Source organism: Acanthaster planci, linkage group LG17 (genome assembly GCF_054643075.1).
Source record: "Acanthaster planci isolate LZ-2023a linkage group LG17, COTS_SCS, whole genome shotgun sequence".
NCBI classification, from domain to species: Eukaryota; Metazoa; Echinodermata; class Asteroidea; order Valvatida; family Acanthasteridae; genus Acanthaster; species Acanthaster planci.
Window position 1 is genome coordinate 11888752 of NC_141793.1, and position 22674 is coordinate 11911425.

Here is a 22674-nt window from a genome sequence, read left to right on the forward strand (position 1 = left end):
AGCCAGCGAAATCAATAGTTTATTTAAGATATTTTAAAGTTCTGTGTTGGGTTACAGCCTCTCTAAATTTCTCTGGAAACGTGCACGATTGCAAATAAACGACTCACTTTTTTTTTTTATAGGGTAGCGGTCCTTAAACTTTACAAACGTAACCCTTTGTACATTTCCATTGCTTTGCTTTTTAAAACATGAGCTTGGGTGCAACAACACTTTCCCACAACGGATCATCAGATTTCACCGGCGAGTATTCAAAGCGCAACATTCAACAAGATTAGTGAAAAATAACTTTTCTTCTGATTGGCTTGTCCGAGACAAGCCAAGCCACAACTTGCAGGATAGCGGCACAATTCCGACAGCCGAGGAGTTCAACAAAGCGCAAAAGACACACAGAGATGCAACACTAGACACATCGCATCTTGACATTTCCGCATTCAACTTCACAGTTCAACTCGCCCGACAGAAAGAAAAACAGAAATACCAACAGAGCTCTGCGATGGACATTTTCACTGTTATTTCTTGCAAATCCCCATTATCCTCCTGACACCGCTCATATTTATCTGCGCTCAGATGAATCATTCCCATTCAAATCTCAAAGGTTAAGCTCCCTCATCTTCCTCTGTGGTGCCAAAGCCTAAATCTTCTCCATTTCAAAATGTAAATTGTGCATCTGACATTTCAGACAAGTTTTTCTCTTCAATAACCACGCAGCATATGATACTGTACGCTGCTTCATGCATGCTCTGTCCAATGAATGTTCCGTTATGTTAGTCCTACCTACACGTACTCTGTCTCTTGGAATAGCCCTTTACTGGGAGCCAAGTTTTATCTTGTTCCCTGAATCTATCATATTCAATGTAATCTGATAAATGGGATGGTGCCAGACTATTTTGGGTTCTCGACCTCACTTCAAGATTTTTCTAAATAGGGCATAAGACATCAAGATATCTCTTATCCCAAATATGGAAGTATTCGACACAAAAAATGGGATGAATTTGTTCTGAGCTTTCATTTTGTCGCTTTCAGTTTTAATCTCAGGTTCTTGACATGAAAGTTTTACCTCATTTTAAATTCAAGATGGCCAACACATGAATACAGTCAATTGAATTCAATTGTTTTCCCCTTCAATCATCCATCCTCTTTTGTCCGGTTTCATTCCACTTTCACAAATCCCTAAAGGTCAAATTACTGTCTGACCTCCACAAACAAGACTCTACTAAACCCTCTTTGGACGAGGGGCCAAACTCCTCACAATGAGGGGTACTCCCACACGAGAGCCTCATCAATGTCTCCAGTTTCTACTCCTCAATCTTTGTGGCCTTGTTTCTTTGAATCTCTCTCCCACTTTCCACAAGTCCTGTTTGCCGTGATACATGTACATGTACTTTAAATAACCGACTAAATTCCCCTTCCCTTTCACACACGCTCACAAAATTTGGCAATCTCATCAGCTTCTTAAATTCTGAAGTAACGAATTCCCCTGTGTATCAAACGTCCATTAGGTAGTAATCTACTGTCTTTTGGGGGGGTTATTTTGTCCTTATCTTATTCTGGTCCTTTCTGATGAATGAATCTCTCGGATATATGTTGTAATTACGCCCCCATTTTTTCATCAGTAAGTTGTAATGTCAGATAGCCACCTTTCATGAATACACACATATGTACCGGTAGATAGTGTATTATTGGGCCTCAGAGGGAGAGACAAAACAATGGCTGACGGGATTTAAAGTACAAAAGCCTTCCCCTCGGGGAAAACCATAAATGTCATTCAAAACTGGTTGTTTTTGGTTCATGTGTCAAACCAACATTACAAACCATTTGAAAGTGCAAGTGTCGATATTAAGGAAAACAATCTCGTTAAAAAAGCAACCTCTGCTAGTGTGGACCTTTTTCCTGTGATGTCACAATCGTGCTAGACCGCTACATGTTGCGGTGGTAATGACAGCATCGTCTTGTGATGGTAATCTACTTATCCTAGATAAACTAGTCAAGCATGCAGCGTTCGTACGTGCGCTTGTACGTGGTTGAAGCTGCCCGTAGGGATATATGTGATCACCGTGGTCAAGGCGGTCCACATGTGGTGGTATTGTTTACATTTAGCACAATCCAGTCACATGGGCGAAAAAATTCTACGCGTGTACCTCTAGAGTGACCCTAAAAGCTTCTCCAACTGTTCCAAGCGAATTCAATTTCCACTGTTTCACAGGGTGTGTGTTTTTTCCCCTTGTCAGAGCATCCCACGTGCATGACATTCAATCCTCGGTTGGTCATCCTAATGCTCACCCACGGACAGCAAGCTCCCCCCCCTCGGTCCCAACAAATCACACAACCTCCATCGTGTCAACACCAGTGTCAGTCATTAGCAAGAGTTGGAGATATCCCAGCTGGCAATCAACAGGTGACAGGGGGCGCTGCCGAATCCATAAAGATGGCTGTACTTGTATGCGAGTGCTATGGTGCCAAGCTCTTCCATGAATCGCACGGTCCCTTTTAGGGACTTGAAGTAGACATGTGCATGTACCTTTGTAGGTTATGGTATACTTATAACCAAATTCCACTAAACAGAAATCATCAATTTATGCAAACTTTGGATCTGCCGTCTACCTGGTACAGGGGAGAACATGACCATGTACATGTGTGCCCATGACATCAGTCTCCAAAAAAACTTCAACCTGTGAAAAATCAAGGTGCTGGAACCACTTGAAAATAAAAAACTGAACAAATATGAGCTGCAACACGGCTGGAAAGCAGAGCAAACACGGCCAAAATCTGACCGTGTGTACACACTGCACAGCACCATATGGCTGACCCCTCTCATGGGATGCCGGAACAGCCCATCAATCCATTTCTCCTCACGTGCTGGCCGCTCCCCGATCCATACCGCCACAAAAGGACGGGACCAAAGTGGCAGCGGCAGCCGGGATCGGTTTAATTTCCTCCCATCAGACTGGTCAGATACCCCCAACCCCCTCCCCAGCAAGGGTGAAGATTCAACAACTGGTCTGGTTTCCCGTCTCTTTTTTTTTTTTCCATTCTGATGTGATGAGTTCACAGGTAGCAGGGGATGGGCGAGGGTAAGTATGGGGGAGGGCTGTGGCATGAAAGCAGATCAAGACCCACATGAAACAATGAAGGAGATGAAGATAACTTGAAATCCTTCAACCTGCCCCAATGCTCCAATGCAAGAAAGAGAACAGACGCGAGTCCAACACCACAAATCAACTCAAACAACGGTCGTGAAATAATTGAAATAAGTAGGCATGTTATTCAGTCGCAGATGTCACAGGAAACCACATGTACACCCACCTACATGTAATCCTTCCCTGCTAAATCCTGCAGTTCTGTTTGCCTGTGACCACTGACATATTCATTGTTGAATCATTGGGTTTCACTCTGAGGAGTACATAGGAATAATTTCTAATGATAGTGATGCACGGCCTATTCACTCTCTGTAAATCCACTTGTCATGTCCGTAAGTATTCAGGTTTTCTAATGTCACTTCAAATCAACCCTAAATGTCAAACCTCAACACACAAGCACTCTGTCATGGTAAGGCTTTTTTATACGCAAAGGTCCGCCAACTGCGAGGCTATAATGTTACGAGATGTTGAGCGAATCCCCGCAGACTGGTGCCTGGATGTAATGCCCAGCAGCAGCAGTGCAGGAGAGTCGTGGGACCAGTCCACCTGCACTGTAAAAGGTCTGAGCTTTAATATGTTTTGGAAACCAACGACCACCGACTCTTTTCTTGGGAGGGGGCGGGGTGAGGGGTGGGGGCAGGGTGTGGGAGAAGAACACTCAAAACTAGAAATGACAGAGCTGCGAATTCTTAAATCCAATGCAAATTTCTCCCCCAGAGATATGGTACAAAGTCAATGCTAATAACCAGTCTAGGTAATTTTGACGTCCAGGACAGACATGGTTACTTTTTGAGATACTCTGAATTCTATCACTCCAGGTATCACATTACATACCTCTTTTTTTCAAACCCCCCTCCTCAAAAAGTTCAGTGTTATGGCCAGCTTCCCAATCGAGCTAACAAAAATCTGTCACAAGCGATGATAAATGGTGACATTCAAAGCTCAGCAACCCAAGAATCAATGCCGTTTCTCATTTATTTCACCATTAGTGGAAGACTTGCCCGCCTCAGACCGCGACGCAAACCGCTCGCAGTAACAAGCCTCTTAAAGCAGGCAACGCAAGCACCCGATCCATATGCTGAGCAAACTCTCAGGACCCAAGCCGAATGGTCACACAAAATCACCCCCCCCACATCTTCCTCTTTCTTCTCCATTTCTCTGGGTTTTTTTTTTCTGTTTTTTTGGCACTCTCACCTTGTTGGCACACAACTTGTGAAAATTTTTGTCTCGTGTTGCGTTGCTAACCAGCCCGCTGGGATACCCTAGACGACACCCGAGAATGCTCCTTCCCAAGTTAGGAACACAATTGGCATGGCAACCGAGAAAAGTGACCCACTTCAGGACACCTATTTTGTGAGCCGCAATGGTTATTCCAACATGGATGCTTCAATTTCAGGTCCAAACCATTCTTTTTAACCATAAATCTTTGAAGGTGTTTCCTTCCCTCACAAAACGGGCAAGTCAATTTGTCTCAAGTTACCTCCCTCAAATTTTGTTTTAAATGGAAAAGCAAATGAAATCAAATTACGTGTGTGGTTTTACTCTTGGGGAGACATAAATGCAAGCTGGGTACTTTGCATTTGCTCTTCATCGGAAAAAAAGGCGCTTTTTGTTGTTCATTTGGGAAAAAAAACACACTTCACATCAGAGTAAATTTTAGTTAACATCATAACACAGACCAGTATGAACAATTACGGTAAATTTATGCATATGTATGTATATATTTCTAACAGTGAAAACTGACAAATTTTGTGCATTCCAACCTTCTTGACAATAATAACTTTTCTCTGCCTGGACGGCACCCGTACATAAAAATCGTCCAAATGCATACAAGTATTCGCGCCATGCACTTGGCCAATGGACTCAACTCCATCCAACAAAATATTAAGCTGGACACAGGGAGAGATGTTTCTCTTTATTTTTCTGTCTCACTCAATTATTTTTCTGCTAGTTATTGGTTGACGCAAAGCAAAGACATCCCTGTCAACTAGCTCAAGAAGGTCCCTTGGTCCAACGGCCAGCAGGTACACGGTAAGACCCAATTTTCCCCTCATCTTAGATTGCCAGCCTATCGCCATGGCAACGGAGGCATTCCCCTCCTCCCAGTTGCCCTCCGTGGAATTCAGCTAGGCCGATGTTTCCAGACCCTGAGCCACTTGTTCTCCCGTCATTTTTTGTCTCCCGACCGCTGACAGGTCAGAGCTAATGGCCTATTTTGCGAGAGGGAGCGGGCCAGGAGAACCGAAAAATAATGAGGTTGGGACATTTTGCTCGATTCCGAATGCTAACAGAGAAAAGAACAGCCAATATTGATCTGGCTTGTTACTGAGGCCGACCGACTGGCACTGAGCAAAGTACCAAGGATGATTGCAGCAGAGGGGGTGGCATCACAAAGCCGAAAAGCCAAACACGCTACTTGAAGATTTGGAATACGAAAATAAGCACAGAAGTGCAAGTACATGTACCGCCAAGGAGCAGCGTGAAGTTGTTTTTTTAGGGTCTACATTTCTTCCAAGAAGAATCAATACAACAACTGCTTCACAAATCCGATAACGGTGCAAGTCAAGTCTTATCTGAGCGCCTGAAAAAAACACCAAAATTAGCCTCGCATGATAAAAAATACACTGCTGTTTCAATTCCTGTGATATATAATTGGGCAGGGGCTCCACCTACACATGTACTTGTACTTGGCATAAATCGACCAAAGCAATTGAATGGGAACAGTGAGTGAAAAACATCTAACAATAAATGACCCGGTACATTGCAATCACGAATAAGTCGCTGAGGCCGTTTTTACGTAAAGGCCAAGTAAAGTGGGGATGTGGGTAAATATGGAAAAAAAATCGATGGGACAGTTTCTGTATATTTTGGAATGTATGAAAGGTTACCATCAACACACTTGTAATGGGTGACGTTTGAAAGCTTATGAAATTCTCTTTCTGACCATGTGTGTGTCTAAAAACGTCAATTTGCAGCTTATTCCTGATTTCGATGTACATGTACCGGGTCATGCATAATGAGAGTCCTGCTGATATAAAAAACTGTGTACTCGAGAAGAGAGACACTATAAAAGCAATTGTATGACATTGGTTCGACATGGGGATATCATTAAAATCAGCATTGTCACAACATAATGCATCTGTTTCACAACTTATGCTCAGATGTCAATATTAACTATTGACATATGCAGTATATACCTATTTTACCGGTATATATACCAGTATAACCAAAAAGGTTAAAATGTTATCGAAAAATAATTGAGGATCATAATCGATGAATTTTGCTGGCAGTGAATGGGGAAGTGAATGCACAAATTTTAATTGAGTGGAACAGAGCATGAAAAATGTGGAAACTAATCGAAGTACAAATTTAAAACACAAGTCAGGACATTACCTTTGCCTGTGCCCCTGAGGAAAATCTTTTTAAGCCTGTCGCGACCCGAATGTGCCAATTTAATCACAACTCGGTAGCAGCGTGTTTAATGCATGTAACTCGACGCTCATCGGCGCATAAGTTAATGTGATTTGAAATGAAAATTACCCCCTACCAAAATGTCCTTCGGGTTGGAGAAATTTTTTCTTTTTTTTTCCATTTTGGATATTTGCATGAAAAATGCAACCTCAACCTTTATTTATTTATAGCCTTGGATGCAAATAAGATATTCTCAATACAAGCACAAAGTGATGCAATGAAAGTTAATTCAAGCATACTATGCACGCTTACTTCAAGAAATGCAAAAAATCTGTGACGGAAAACGGCTAATTCAGTCTCTTTTTGCCAAAAAAAAAACCCCCCCAAAAACGGTCAATGTCTATCAGGGATTTTAGTAAGCATTTAGAGGGTGAACACACCGAGACGACCTCACAGTGCAAGGGGTTCCCACTAGATTTGGAGGGGGGGCTTTTAATGCAATCGTTCCTTAAAAGCTCCATTTCTAGGCAAATTCATCTAAGTGCACGTGTATGGATACTCTCCTAATGCAGCAAATGGGACTTAGCAAGAGACTCGAGAAGATTAAGGGGGGAAAAGACTCTTCTCCTTTTTTTTCTCCCCACTTTCCCAATGCGGCTGAGTCTACCCTTTTTTGCATGCTTCCCCAATGATCATCTCCTTAGATTACGGTGTTTGACCGTCGGTAGATTGTAAATGAGCCATTCGGAAGGTTAAGCTACTCAGTTTCGTTTGCTTGGCAATTATCTAAGACAGACACGTCAACTTGATGCGTCTCTATCTGTGCGCTCAGAAATGATAATCTGTTGTGAACTGTGGTTTCGAGAAAAGAAAATTTGCCCTTAAATAAAATATGTCACTCTCCTGTGTTCTCCAGACGATTTGGGGACTGACAGAACTTCTCTCATCTTGACTGCCCTGAGCACAATATCACCAAGTTGCAGCCAATGAACAGGGGAAAAAATGCTTAACTACCATAAAGAAGTGGGAGATTACTGTACAGTGCCTTGCCCAAGAACACAAGCACCCTGATACCTGTAAGGGTTTGAAGGCATGCGCAGTTGCTGTCGCTGTGCTGCACTCAGGAAACAATGAACAGAGCTCCAAGACATGTAGAAACTATTTTCAACAGACCTGAAATTGTGCAGCCAAAGGAATAAAAGCTACTCCTTTGATTTCTTTTCCTGGAAAGATATTAACAATCGAAAATAATACTTCCGAACTCACAACAGGCCAATCAGGATCAAGACAGCTGCTGCGAACACAGGACATTAGTCTATAAAATACATGTAACCTCCGTGTGCCTGAATGAGCTAACGCAAGACTGTCCATTTTTAAGGGCTTCTCTGCAGTCAACACACATCAGTCTTATTTACATTTTTTCCACATCCGGGGGGGGGTGTATAAATCCATCTTTTCTTGTGGTGATTCTTCCCATAATGGAGTCGTAAAAAGCCAAGAGCCGTCTCAGTGCATACATCCCAGGACTGAGGGGCGATAAGTTGCATTACTGCTGGGCGATTCTGGCGATGCTTCCCGAGTTTGTTTTGTGTTTTTTTAAATGCTGGTAATTTATGGAACTGTGTCAGACATTTTTCAGTCTGCTAATCAGCCACAAATCCAGCCAAGCTTTGCAGGGTCTCTGTGTGCAGCAGTCACAGCGTGACGAGAGGTGGAAGGAGCGCAGCCAACAAACTGCAACATCCTTCTTCTTGTCGCATTTAGCTTTGTAAAAAAAAAAACCAGACCTCCTTGCGCAGGGTGCCCAATTTCGTACACATCAACCACAGGCAAAATGTCTTGGGACAGTCTTCCCGCTGACAAAGAAGGCATTCAGTGTTTCAACTTCTCAAAACCAATCATGAGGAATAGACTTCAGGTCGAACAATACATAAAAACAACGAAATCTGCCCGAGGAAAAGCCCGGGATCTGATTTTTACAAATACATATCATGAATGATGCCAAATCAGGGGAATCCATGAGAAATTACTCCATCGTTCTACTTCAACATACTAACACAGTCATTTCCCACTTTTTTTGCAAAATTAAGACACTGAAATACAGTTGTACCAATTTGAAATGACAGAAAATGACTTTTTTTACAATATAAAATTCCAGACTTCAACATATGATCCACATAGACAGGTCACTGCATACTGTGGTCTATGCAGCAGATGGGTTCTATTTTCTCTGCGCACTCAAAGAGGGCGCTCTTATCAGGGGCAGTGACCTCTCATGGCTTGTTTTACCGGTCAGCCGCATGCAATCCATTTTTGCGGTATTCTCCGAGGATGAAATCTGAGTGCATTTCCTATCTGCTCAATCGCTGCCCGGGGGAGGCTAGGCCAAGGGGTGTGTCCGTCCACAATTGTTAAGAGGGAGGATCAGGTACTTCTTGCGACGTGGCGTTACATCTGCGATCTAGGGCATCGCGAGCCAAAATAGAGTTTCACCGACACAACAGAAATTCAACACCTACCCCCTTCCAAAAGGAAAAGTTGACTTACCTGTTTGCCAACCCCCGTCTCAGTAATGGTGACTCCCATCATGTCTTCCAGATTTCTCTGATGGTCAGCTGCAAATGGAGGAGGAAAACATGGATGGAAGAATCAGGCGAACCGAGATGTAACGAGTGGAATCCAGAGAGCAATTATTCCAAAATTATCCCAGTTAATAAGGGTCATAAAATTAATTGAGCAAATTGGAGCAGACAGTCAGACCGGACACACTGCAATTTCACGAGTAATTCAATTACATATATTATTCCCAACTCATAATGGAAATGGATGGATCTGCAAATTTTTCTGAAAGGGGAATGTTTAAATTTGCCTGTAGCAATAGTCCTGTGGCTTCACAGGTTCTTATCAGCATATCTGCAGAAATGTGTATCCCTATTAAATGAAGAAGTTGGTGGAGTTCTGAAATATAAGCACTGTGGATCGAACTGGCATGTTGATGCAGAGGGAGACTTTCTCTGGGAAGGTGCTGTTTTTGTTGGCCAAAGGCAGTTTTATCCACAAATGTTCAATTCACGCGTGACCTCCCTCGCTGCTTCAAGATGCAGACGAAAGAATTTCAAGCCCTCGTAATGCTACGTTTGGGTCCCTTCCGGAAACTCATTCTTTGCGACCTGAAATGTGACAGCCTAGAACCTGAACCGTGCCTCATTCCATTAAAACCTCTGATGCATGAGCAAATATACACGTACCAGTCCCTTTACTTCTGCTCCCCAATCCTTACTCCGCGGAATATATATATAAAAAAAAAAAAAGCCTTGCAATTCTGGACAACTGGGCCAGGGGAAACACGAAACCTAATGAAATAAGCTACAGCCTTGCTAACACAAACAAGCGCGAGCACATTACACATTTCGCCTGCCCGTACCAGAAAAGTGAATAAATGGTCTCAGACGTTAAAAGGATTCGTCTCCTTTTTCTTTTCTCAGATCAAGATTGATGTCAGGTATGCAACATCCTGCCTCGTCGTTGAACGATGCAGTGGCGGTTATTTTAATCGGGTAAGCACGGGACGAGTTTTTACTGCTTCCTTAGGTTGCCGCGGCACTGAGGAATCAAGCGTGTTGATTAGTCCATTGACACAAGCCGTCTATTGTTGGAAGTTTCTCTTCCCTCCCCCAAAAAACAAAATGCTACTGGCTCAAATTCAGCTCTAGAGGGCCTCCTCTAAAAAAAAATAAAAAACAAGAGCAAGTTCAGGCAGTTCTTCATAATCGTTCTTGTGGCGCATATTTGTTTGGGTGCTTGGAATGATTCAAACTCACTTCCATGCTCTAACAACGTCTTTTTTTTGAGAGGTCTTGAACCTATAAAACAAAATACATCATCCAACTGAAAAATTGGACATGCATGCATATGACCACAAAAGGCATGGAACACAGGGATCATTATAAAATGTGAATTTTTTTCAAAATTGGGAACGAGTTTGATATCATGGCTGGAAAAAAAATTCAGATTTATAGTTTTCCAATTATGAAAGAATACTAATTTCAAACAAAAGAAAAACGGCAACAAAGAAATATATACCGGGGTACTACTCAAAAATATTCAAGGGACATGTTGATGCTTCTTTCATTGAATGTTACCACTTTGAGAAGTATTTTGGTTGTGTCAGACTCATTGTGGGTGAAGTTAAGCGTTTTTTCAAAACAAAATTGCATCAAGTAAGGTGAAATCACGCATGTCTTTTACCAGCTGGACCTAAGATTGTCCAAATGGCCACGCAGAGTGCTGCTATCGATAGATAGTTTACAAAGGCTTAACCTAATCACGTTCCTTTACCATTTTATGGCAGTTTAAAATAATGCATGAAAGTACACAATGAACTTGACAATTACAATTTTGATGTCAAGTGGAGTCCAGTTAAGGGTGCCCCTTGAGACCAGGGTTACGTACATTTAAGTACACCTGTACGGAAGTGATGTCCGATGGCTCCAATCAGCAAAAAGCATGACAGACCAGCAAGCCGGGCACCTTACTGTCCCGGCAAAATCTATCGACTGTCCATCGCGTGGCATATGCCAGATTTCTTGCAGCCAAACCAAAAAGAAATACAAAGCAGCGAGAATTTCAAGGCCTCGGGGTGGGGGAGGGAGGTAAGATTTTTCTTGTAATGTCGTAAAACGTGGCCTGAGGAAGACTCAACTGAAGAAGTAATCAATTTGGGGGGGATTGGTTTCAAACGGCTCATTAAGCATTGCATTCTACGAGACCGCGTCTGTAGCAAGTTGTCAACAATTTACCAATAAAAAGATTTCTACACATATTAAAATTCAAGTAAATGGCAACTCCTAACATATAGAATAAATGCAAATGTTTTAATAAGATTAGAATTGTTTCAATGCAGAAAACACATGCATATTATAAGCAACAACAGACATAACACTTTTTCCAATACATATCACTTGTGGAAAAGAAAAACTGTCGCTACTTAACAAATTGTTTATTTTATTTTAGAAATGCTTTTTAGGAAGACTCATTCACTTGTTTGTATTTTCTTTGAACTCTACTCGTGGTTTGTACATACACACAAATCAGGCATTCACAGAGGCACACATGTATTTATACATGAGCACGCTGACTGGTTTGTAACACAAGAGGGGGCTATTACAGTTTGTTGACTGCACTTTTTCCACTTGGCTTGGCAATTTTCACCTGCCCGTCTAGGGAGGCGACCCTTTTGAAAGCCCCAAACTCAACTGCACTTAGTATCCGGTTTTTATTTGTTTGGGTTATTTTTGCTCTTTTTTTTTTTTTTAATTAGAAGCCTTTGCTAGATGGAACTGATTAAACAAAGCTACAACAAACTGATCGGGTGGATCTTGTTTCTGTCTCTACAATTCGCCACAAGCAAGGTCGGATTTCTCCACGACAGGCCATCAGCAACACTTCCCATGCCGATCAGACTTTACCATATGAATCTAACACAAACAAGGCTTTCTTTTCAAAATCCGAGCAGCGAATGGCAGGCATTTCATGTTGCACTTAATTATCAGCAGGTGTCCTGCTATAATTTAATGATTTCTTTTTCTGCTGAGGCAGACACACAGGACGGGCTCGTGCGTCGTAGATAACACAAACATCAGTCTCCAGTCACACGAAGGGAGGGGGGGAATCATTGGAAACATCTTGTCTGAACACCGGCCACACATTTGGTAATTGAGTTAAAGCGGAAGGCCTGTCAATGCAGACTGAAACTTCATCCGTTGAGAAAGAGTCAACAACAATGTTAGCTTGGTGTGCATGAATGTTGAGATTGAATCTAAATCTTTTGAAAGCAACCTCCTGTAATGTCGGAGCATGCATGTGCCTCAAGTGTTGTGACTGAATGCGAGACAGGATACACAACGGTTGAAATTGAAATGATTCAGTCAAATTGATTTGATCGTTTGAATCACTTGATTAAAGAATTCTTGTTACATTTAGGTGGTTGGAAGGCGTCATTGACAATTTCTCCTGAAAGAATTATCGACACCATCCAGTCACAGCTTTCAGCCACACTGTGACAAAGGAATCAGAGACTCAAATACTCCTACAAACCCCTGCTCGGAGGTGCAGGCCATCTCACAGTCAACTACCCACGGGAAGATTGCAAAGGGTGAACGACCGAGTAAAACCTGGGACCTCCGGAGGAAAAAGTCAGCCGGGATTTCCAACTGGACACCACAACAGCCGGGTTTGTACTTCAGGCAAACGTCAAACATGACAAGCAAAGTGAATTCGACATCATGAAATGTCAGCGGTGAAATCCACTCAAGCTGGGATATGAGGTGTGTTGAACTTCTGCAAACTCTTAATGCAAAAATTTGATCTGACATCACCAGAAATCCCATTTGTGTTCCCTTTCATGCCTAATTATGGGGTACTGTCCGGCGCCTTCCACCCTGGCCACCCAGGTTTGAATCCCACCTGGGCTGACAGGCGGGATTGGGCTGTCAGTCCCTATTTTGTGACGAAGGTTTAATACACCAAGCCTATTAATCTGTGATCTGTTCTCCCATGTTTAAGTTCAAACATTTCCTCACTGCCTTCTCCAGCCATGTTTCTTTGGCTCGGCCGGCTACCATGCACGGATGCCATTCAGGAATTCAAGAGATTTCATTACCACAAACACTGATAAACGCCTCAATACTCTGCCTCCTGATTCTGCACTGTGCATCCCTGAGCCGATTTCTGTAGATCTGCTCATTAAAGTTGAGCTGCAGTTCTGGCATCTATTGATTTATCCCGGCCCAATAAAAGCAAACATCCATATCATCAAACCCTTCCTCACATTATTGATTTTAGATAAACAACCATAACAGCGCTCTGCTATTCTGTCCAATACATCTGCTTTGTGTTTCCAACATCTCTTTTGTAGTTGGTGCTATAAACATAACAGGCTTGCCAATGACACCAACCGGTACAAAGGCCTGCTATCTTATGGGATTTGTCTATGTGCTTGTTGGTCCGTTTGGTTAGAAAATATCTGTTGATCACACAACAGAGCAAGGATTTCATTTTTGTGACCAAAAAAAAAAGGAACACCAACCTCAAAACAAACGGCAAATATAGATGGGAAATTCTTAGAATCTGTACGGCACGTAGGTGCATTTTCGGGGGTGAACGGTTTCAGCTTGTCCGTAATTCAATTTGTTTACCGTCTTATTAAATCTGCCCGAGGTTTATATACTGTGCATGTCAGTGGCAGAGTCCCATAAACAAACGGCACTCTCTCCGTGTCTGACTGTAAGTAATGGAATTGACTTCGGGTTGTTTGCTTTAATCAGAGGGTTACAATTATAGAAAGTGAAATTTCAAGAAAAGTTGATCACTGAAACAAAGGAAGCACGTGACGCAACCCAACAAAATGAGTCACATTTGGTCAGCACTACCTTCTTTGAGTTCCAAGCCTTACCAGACCCTGCATCATAGAGGTTAACAGTAACCACCTGACTTATGAAACCTAGGCACGGATGACAAAGAGTTGGATGCACATGTATTCCTTCCAATGCATCTAAAAAGGAGTACATGAAAGCTACATAAAAACAGTGAAGATTTATTTCATTGAATCTTGTCACAGATTCACAGTGCATGAACTTCAATTAAGGAAATGCGACCCAAAGTTGTTCTATTATGGAGATGCCATCCACGCAGTGTTCAGCGAGAGAGGGTTGTCCTTGCAACAGGGCGGAGCAACGGCAGAATTCCCGATCGCTTTCTTCCCTGGGAGTCAGACAAGAAAAAGCAGGCAGCGTCGACAGCAGCACAAAGTGCCCGAAACGGTAGCGGTGTGATAATCACCTGTACCACAGGCCGAAATGGACTGGATTTTATTGCGTCTCTATTCAGAAGCTACGTTTAGCATTGACCCTTCACACGACTGTTGCTCCTCTGCTTTTGTGAGAGAAGAGCAACAAATGTCTGGTCTGCAGATCCTTCGCAATACCCGCGCCACTTATCAGCAGTTCATGTAACTTCCCCGTGAACGCCGCGAGCTGTGTGCCCAAAACCGACTGCAATTTATGGAGCATCAATTCTTTTTATGCGAACAGACCTTCCTTCTGGCAGAATTTTGAAAGTCAAAGCATTCGAAGCATCGGGTCAATTTGACAAAGCAAAAAACTCTGAATGAAAACGCTCCATTCCCACCGTATAAACAGCGAGCGCATTATGCATCTCGCAAATTTCATGCACATTTTTTGTTTTCTGTGTAAAGCCGACATGCAAATTTGGGACACTCCGGGATCCGAGCAGCTGTTACCAAATGTAGCACATTTGGTGAATGCTTAATTATGCCAACAGGTGTGCGCGCATTAAACATCGTGGCAATTCAGCATCAAGAGGCCTACATACTAGTAAACGCAGTGACTAGTTTATGTTCAAGGTCACTGCCGCTTGCTGGCAGGAGCTCTTTTGATTTCCCCTCGTGAGATGCCGAGCTCCATTTTGGTCAGCGTCGGTCAGAAACCACTTCAGAGATTGTGTGCAGGCTCACAAAAACAGACAAACGGGCTTTTGTGGTGTAACTTAGTTCCAGGGTTATATTGACAGCGAAGCCCAAGCAGAAGGGGATACAAGGGTAAAATGGGGAGGAAAATATCCATATTTCTTATTACAGAATGCTGATTGATTTGTAAGACATCCATGGAGTCTGTTTTAGGTTTATACTATTGAACCCTAGAAATCCCCAAATTACCAAACTCCAACACTAAGGTTTGTTGGAATCTGTTGGAATGAGTACTACACTAGTAAACTGACTGGGTTTTGTGTGGGATTAGGCATACCACAAATACATTGTAAACAGAGTCCAACTGTTTGTGTGCACAGTTTACTATACGGTGTTGGGATTTGCAGGGATGTTGAAGGTTCCATGTAAATCACTCAAGGGAGATGGGGTTCAATATTACTGTTAATCGGCTCAAATTGGGGGAAACTGCAGAGACATTTACACTACATGCAAGGAGTTCAGGGCAACAGCACTCTTGGCCGCGAACAAGTTGAATTTACCACTTTCATTTTCAAACAAATGTGAGATCAAACAAGTCAGCTTTTTTGTGGGTAAGGAAGTGCACCTAATTTTTAAACATGGTTATGCAGAGGACAACAACTCATGCGTCGTGTGTTTGATTTTGTTTGATGAAAACATTCACCAAATGTGCCGACAAGGACAACAGACCAGGTGCTACAGAGAGCATCATCAGTTAAAAAAATTTCCACGCTAGAGTTGTCAGCAACTGCTGTGAACAAAGGAAAAGAACAGAGCGAGAGAGACAATGGAACGGAACATAATCCAATTGCGAGGCCTGGCATCCATAGGCAAACATCCCCGACCATATGGTGTGGCCTAGTTTACATACAACTCGTGTGTGCACGTGTGTGTTCAGTTGGTGAAGGGTCAACAATAAGGGGGGGGCTGTTATTGAATTGTGACCTGTTATTATGCGGGACACAAAATGTACATGTACGCGTACGTGTACGTTTGTCCTTGGGCGGAGAGACTTCGCATTCCCACTTCAATGCTGCAGTGATATGAAGGAAAAACCTGTACCATCTAATTCCGTTGACTGCCTCCTGGTCTAAATCAATGCAAATTCTTAATTGGGAGTCTTAATATCAAGAAATGACAGCACCCAGAATTATTTGGCAACAAAACTCTCAATTTTAAGATATGAAATTTCGACCAAGCTTTTCTTTCCGCGTGCACTGTATGAAATGCTGTGAATTCCTTGTATTGATTATTCTAAACAACTGAACTAAACAGGCCTGCAGCACTTGAGCACAGGTCGTAGTGTAAGGACACCACACATGTATATCACACCTTAAAGTGATTATGTGCACGTAAGATTACACAGTTGTTTCACATAAGTATTGCATGACTTCTCCAAGACCGATATAAAAGTGTCATGACCACTTTGAAAGGGTCACAAGTGTTGCAACAACAAAAAACCCCACACACAACGTGAGGCCAACTCAGGGGTAAGAAAACCGCTTGTTTGGCTCGTTGGGGCTATTTGTGAATTTTAATGAGATCAGCAACTTGTATTTTGAGCACAGTTGGTAAAAAACATTTAGTGGATACTCTCCTTTTTCATTTCAGTGGCAATTTCTTGAACTCAACGATGAGTTGAGAGATGATCTGTTTCTCTTCAGCGACATGACACCAACTGTAATTCATTGGAAGAATTCATTCCTACCGAATTACAGTCACAAGCTAGGCACTGGGAAGGCAGCCCAAACAGAAGGCAGCCCAAGCAGAGTGCCCCTTTAAAATCTGGTCAATTTCCATCCCGTCTGTACCTTTAAGACTGCAGAGGTTTTTCTCGTGCCTCTCTTGCTCTGAGAGCGGCCAGTGGACGTATCAATCTCTGGACCGACCTCCTCCACAGCCCCGGTTGCCAGGGCAACCGTCTCTGGATCAGTGGTTTTCCATTACATGAGGCTGTGTTTTTTTTCACTGCCGGGGTCAGCAAAAAAGGGCAGTGTTCCCGAAGACAGAAAAAAAAATCGATAGCTTTTACCCTTTGGTTTTGGCGACGGTGAACAAAATCTCCCTGCGCCCCATCAGTTTTGCTGCGGAAAACGCCTTCACGTTGAACTGATTGAAAATTGTCAATGCTGAATTTGAGGCTGAAACGTGAGACACTTATCGTTTTGTATGGAGGAATTAGAAGTTGTAACTTAAAGGTTATCCACCAAAGTCGCAATATATGAATTTGGACTGGGAGCTTTGCTCAGAGTTCAATTGAATTTCAATTTTATTATGAATTTCAATCCAGGGAATGAACCCAAGACATTTCAATTCCAGCATTCAACCCGACAGAGCCGCAACATTTCCTTGGGAAAACCTCCCCATCCAGACCAGCGTATGACTCACGTAACTAATATAGCAAATTCGCGCAAAAAATCAGTTGGCTGTTGGCAATCCACGTATGCATCTTTCACGAGGAAATGCACTCTTGTGGCTAGTTGGTGCAAAATTCAGTTGAGCAGCAACGAAGTGAGCCATCTGAAAGCATTCTGAACTAACGGTAAGTTGCACTTATCAGTGTGTTGTCTGTTACATTTGGACTAGATAATGTTGAGTAAGGACCTCCCCAGGGTTTTCTAAGCTGGCTCCCCGCTTGCTCATCCAAAGCCAGTTATTTGCCATGGCGATGAAACTGCGGTTAAGCCTGATCACAAGCCAAGACTTCTTTCATGACCATGAGTGACTCGTAGCTCGTGATAAGGAACTGGCTCGTAAATGACTTCTGTCCATTAAAGTAAGGGTCTTTCTGAGCAAACAAAACTCCAAGATGTGGCTGGTTATGACACGTGGCTGCCAAGGTGATGCCGTTAATTTTGAAAATGTGCAAAAACGACTCCAGACATTCTGTTTGCACGATGGATCTCTCCCCTAGAGTAAAATTGTCTTCAGGATATAGTGAAACTTCCAGGTGTGGACGATGACTGAGTCAGCCGGTCAGCTCGGCACAGAGCTGAATAAAGAAATGTATGCTGTGCGTGACTGGTTGATGCTGGAACATTTCTATGGCAACAAACAACGATAAGTAATCTTACCTGCAGCTCCCGCGACTTCAGCTGGTGTCATGTGAATCACGTCCGGATGAACTTTAAACGTGACTTGCCTCTCATCAGTTCTGGGAGACAGAAAGAGATAGGCATCCACATAAGAAATACTGTCCAAGAAATGGAACATCTATTTATACTCATTCAATGATATACAGTGAAACAAAAACCAAATTCAGAAGACTCAACGGTCTGCAAGGAGATAAAGAAATATTGTCTAGGAATAACTGAAGAATGACATCCTTCAATTATGGTCAGCTGATATGTTCTGGTAGTAGAGTGCAGTCAGCTGACACTTATCGACCAATCAGAAGTCTTTAACTGATTTCTGTATAGGATGATGTCAGTCCAGTCAAACAAGGATTCAGGCAGGGATGGGGGGGAGGGGGGAAATCACTACACCAAGGCCTGGGTGGGATTCAAAACCCGGGCCACCGAGGTGAAAGGTGAGGAAAATACCACTGCACTCGCCTGACGCCTTCGGGCTATGACTTCACAAACGGCTGCGGTGCATGGGCAACCTTCGTGAAGCTTTGACTGGGAAAGAAACATCGCTAGCTGCAAAAATTATCCAAATCATTCAAGCCGGCACAACATGCATGCATGCCCAGAAAGTGACTACACATGTCATTCCAGTCATTCCAGTCAACTTTAACGATCACCTTCTCTCCGACTCAATCTGAGCACAATACAATCAAACCCTTCCTGGACCCAAACAAAGAGATGAAATCGAAAGTGCAGGTACTTTTCCCGATTTCTTTTCCGATAAAGCATTGAATTTCTGCCACTACAAAGCCCCCCCGCCTAAAGATGGCATCGCTCAGGAAGTGAAAACAGCGGACTTGCGGTAATTACATGTGCGTAATGTACTTGTGCTGGGACAAGCTGATTATTAGAGACTGATAATGAAGTCGCCCTCGCTCTCTCTTTGCTTGCCCCAAGCGGGGAGTCATTCAACTTGGCACCCATTATTTCTGCACGGTTGGTTCCCAGGAGGGTGTCTGAGAGCTCTCAGGGGGTTTCAGTTCAAGACCTGCTGGCCATTTGGAGGGAGTTGGGGGGTTGAAGTTTAAAGGGACATACACGATCTGCTCTGAATGGAACAAAATAGGGTGTTTTCATTTTGGTACTCGCCACAGTCGCGCCATCAGGCACTCAAGTATGCGCGTCTGACGCCAGAGCACGCTGAGTACACATAACTAATTTATTCTGGTATGTATGGTCTTTGCGTACACGCAGAACAAGTGCAAGAGCCTGCTTGTAACCACCTGTCTTTCTTTTGCCGATTGGGGGTGCACTTCAGCTCGGGGCGGATACCGGGCCCGAGTCATCGAACCTGACAGTCTTCAGTTCTGTAGCCTTGCGTTCAAAAGCAAGTGTCTGAAATAGTACCCAGACAGTCAAGACTGCCAAAGGACAGTCCTTAGAAGAGGGTTGCATGTTAAAGGGGCACACAAGGTGAGAGGGCGCCGACTCCAACAGGTAATAATAATTTCCGGATCGCATCTCACCTGAGGGACGTTTGGAAAGTCTAACGAGCCATTCCAGAAATTTGTCAGGAATGAGGGGAGGGGCAAACAACCTAAAAGAGGAGGTTTTTGAGATAATCAAAGGGGCCATACAAACAGTTTTATTACTAAAACCCTTAAAACTGCACCTTATTTTCAATATTTGTTTGGCTATTTCAATTTGTGTTGTGAAGCCGTTTTAGTTTCATGCTAGTGTCAATTTCCATACTCATGGGCAGAACTGCGAAGTCATCCCCAGCACCAAACCTCAGGTGCTGAGCAAAAACCCGCCTATAAGTTTTTGCATTTTGTTACAGATTTCCATTTCTTAGGCAATTCATTGTGGAGTATGAAAGTGCAAGGCAATAAACCAGGAAGCAGCCTTTTTTCCGAAACTGTTCTGAAAGAGCGACATTGGGGTTCAACATCTGAACATGTCAACTGAACCTAGAGTCCTCCCTGATTACACCACGAAGCAGCAGGACCCCAAGTTGTCTGGTACACCTTGGACGATTTTTAATGTTTGCAAATGTATACTTTTCAATACACCTACATTCCAAAAAGGATTCCGCACACTTCTCATTCATGAGATGAAGACTATCAAGAAGAGTCTGGGGAAAAACTCCATCGCAGGACGGGCCACTCGATCTCCAACAGAGTCGCTCAACAAGGCATAGGACATGAACGGTTCTGGGGCTTTGGGAACAAAGGAGTCCATTTATCATGTTTATGCAGCCCCTCCCACCAGCAAAGTTCTGAGGGTGAGCGAGTTCACAGTGTCTGCGCGTATACATTCAAGAGATCGAAGCACGTCAAGTGTCGATGATGCTCATCACAGCAGCCTGGGTAATTTTTCTTCTGAAATCGTTCAAATCGTTCCATCGTGCACCCTGCTGAATGGGAAGAGCCATCAACACCGCGCACACACTGTGGAGCTTTGCTGATTTGCGGGGGGGGGGAGCGGGAGAAGAGTGCAGCACATGTAACCGAGGTGTGCAACCTTCACTTGGCCGCTCTTCGGGATTAATAACACATTCCCTGTTCTCCCTCAATATCTCTACCGGCATGACCGATTTGTCACCTCAAACAGCTAACAATACAATACCTTTGCTCATACACTGTCATTAACTCCCCCCCCCCCGACAAAAGAAAACTGAACGTGACTTTCAGAAGGCTTGAAATTCCATGCACGGTGAAACCTTGAACTCCAAGGGAATCGGAGGTGCACTTTCGGTTCCTTAAATATTTATGCTCCATTAATGACTGTTATGCGTCAGGAACACGGAATGGGGACATCATTATACTTTGCCGACGTCTCCGGCAAATGAATTGACGCCATTTAATCTTTTTTTTTTGGGGTTGCTCACTTGATAAAATCTGACATTATGGCGATGGGCAATAATCCTCGACTCACAGAAGTAGGCAAACGAGTGTGACTGCATGTGTTTCTGGCGCTAACAGAAAATAAAATGATAGCCAGCTATTAATCTATCGCTCACACTTCAAGACTAAATAAAACAGGAGTTCACAAATAAAAGTGACAGGAGTTCACAAATAAAAGTGACACATAGTAATGTTGCCATTTCCTCAACGCATGCAGGGCTAACATGAAAATTTACATGAGCTTCAACCATCTTTAAATAGGAGGAAAAAATAAGTTCGCCAAGGTCACGGGGAAAATTACCTTTTCACCAAATTCTTTTACGGTAAACAGGAACCGAAATGTCACCGCATGTTTACCAGGTAATGGCTTTTGTGCAAGGAATTCCTTGCTTGAGAAAAAAAAAAAAATCCCAGCACTGCTCTCAACTGCGGGACCCGAGGCCATACATATGGATTTGGCATCTTAGTCTCTTTCCAGCCGTTGCCAGGGGGGAAACACTGGCTGTTTGTTTTCCCCATCTCCCCTCCCACATTAAAACCGATTTAATCCCGACTCCCTGAGCACGGAAGTGGACGGGACCCCTGGGTGTTTCAAACTCTCTGTCTACACTTTCAACATAGGTATTAAAAAAAGACCATTGAGGACTGGAATCTATTTCATCAGGGAAAAAAAAAGAGCTAGAGACGGTTACATTTCAAATGCTGTAATCGGAAATTTGGTCGTGGCTGGATCATGGAAACAAGTAAGGTTTATTGGCAGAAGTAGAGAGGATCCAAAGTGGAATCAAATGCGTTGAAGAATGAGCATGAAACAAAATTGTCAATAAACATTGACCAGTGCAGCTACAGATAACACCTGTTCAAAACTGTCTGATGCTTTGTATCATTTGTTGACAAACAACCCAAGATGATTGATAGAAATCACCAATAAATTGACACATTGTTTTCAACGTCTCTGACTGTTACAGGTAAAATTACAGTGATATGTATGCCTATTTCTTCACAGCCCTGAACGCCTTTGTGATAACAATGCATTGCTACCGAATTGAGAACAACCAGGTTCGTAAACATATCGAGGCTACTGAGGACCATGGAATTCAGCGGACAGAATTCCATACAACAGTGGTGTGGTCACGCGCCAGACCGTCTGAAAAATGCTCCAGCCTTTTTTTTTTTTTTCTTCTGACATTCGATTCCTCGAGGGGGGGATCAGCCAGTACTTTTTTCTCTCCCGAGGATGGCCAAAGACTGAGAAACTACATGACGTCAACGGGTTGATGGTGGGGTCCGAGCAGCGATCGCTTCGCGCTGGGCTGTGTAACACGATCGCTCGGGTGATTAATTAAACTTCGCCAGCCACCCACACTAGGGCCAAGCCACAACAAAAGCACCAGGGGAAGGGTAACAACCACACGTACAATAGATATGTCATTACATATTGTCCAGACAACACCCGTGATCCTCCTGAATACAGCAATCAGTCCACCCCGAGCAGAAGCACCCCCTCATCAGTTGAAAAGAGCCATATTGGTCAGGAGTGTTTACTTTGTTGGTAGCGACGCGACCGTAACATGTGCATTTCATTCTGACCAAAGGAGACTCCGCTGCTAAAGAAAATTGCACCCAGT

At 43.2% G+C, this 22674-nt stretch overlaps 1 protein-coding gene across 4 annotated transcripts in view; it reads right to left on the reverse strand.

Moving 5' to 3' along the window:
• Positions 1-22674, reverse strand: part of LOC147796360 (receptor-type tyrosine-protein phosphatase N2-like) — a 150675-nt gene that overhangs the window by 100973 nt on the left and 27028 nt on the right. For all 4 annotated transcript variants that reach the window (XM_022224207.2, XM_087148115.1, XM_087148117.1 and 1 more), the window contains 2 exons: positions 18147-18226; positions 9096-9163 (listed from right to left, as the gene is read on the reverse strand). In XM_022224207.2, the coding sequence (XP_022079899.2) occupies positions 9096-9163; positions 18147-18226 (148 nt within the window). The remainder of the gene's footprint in view (positions 1-9095; positions 9164-18146; positions 18227-22674) is intronic.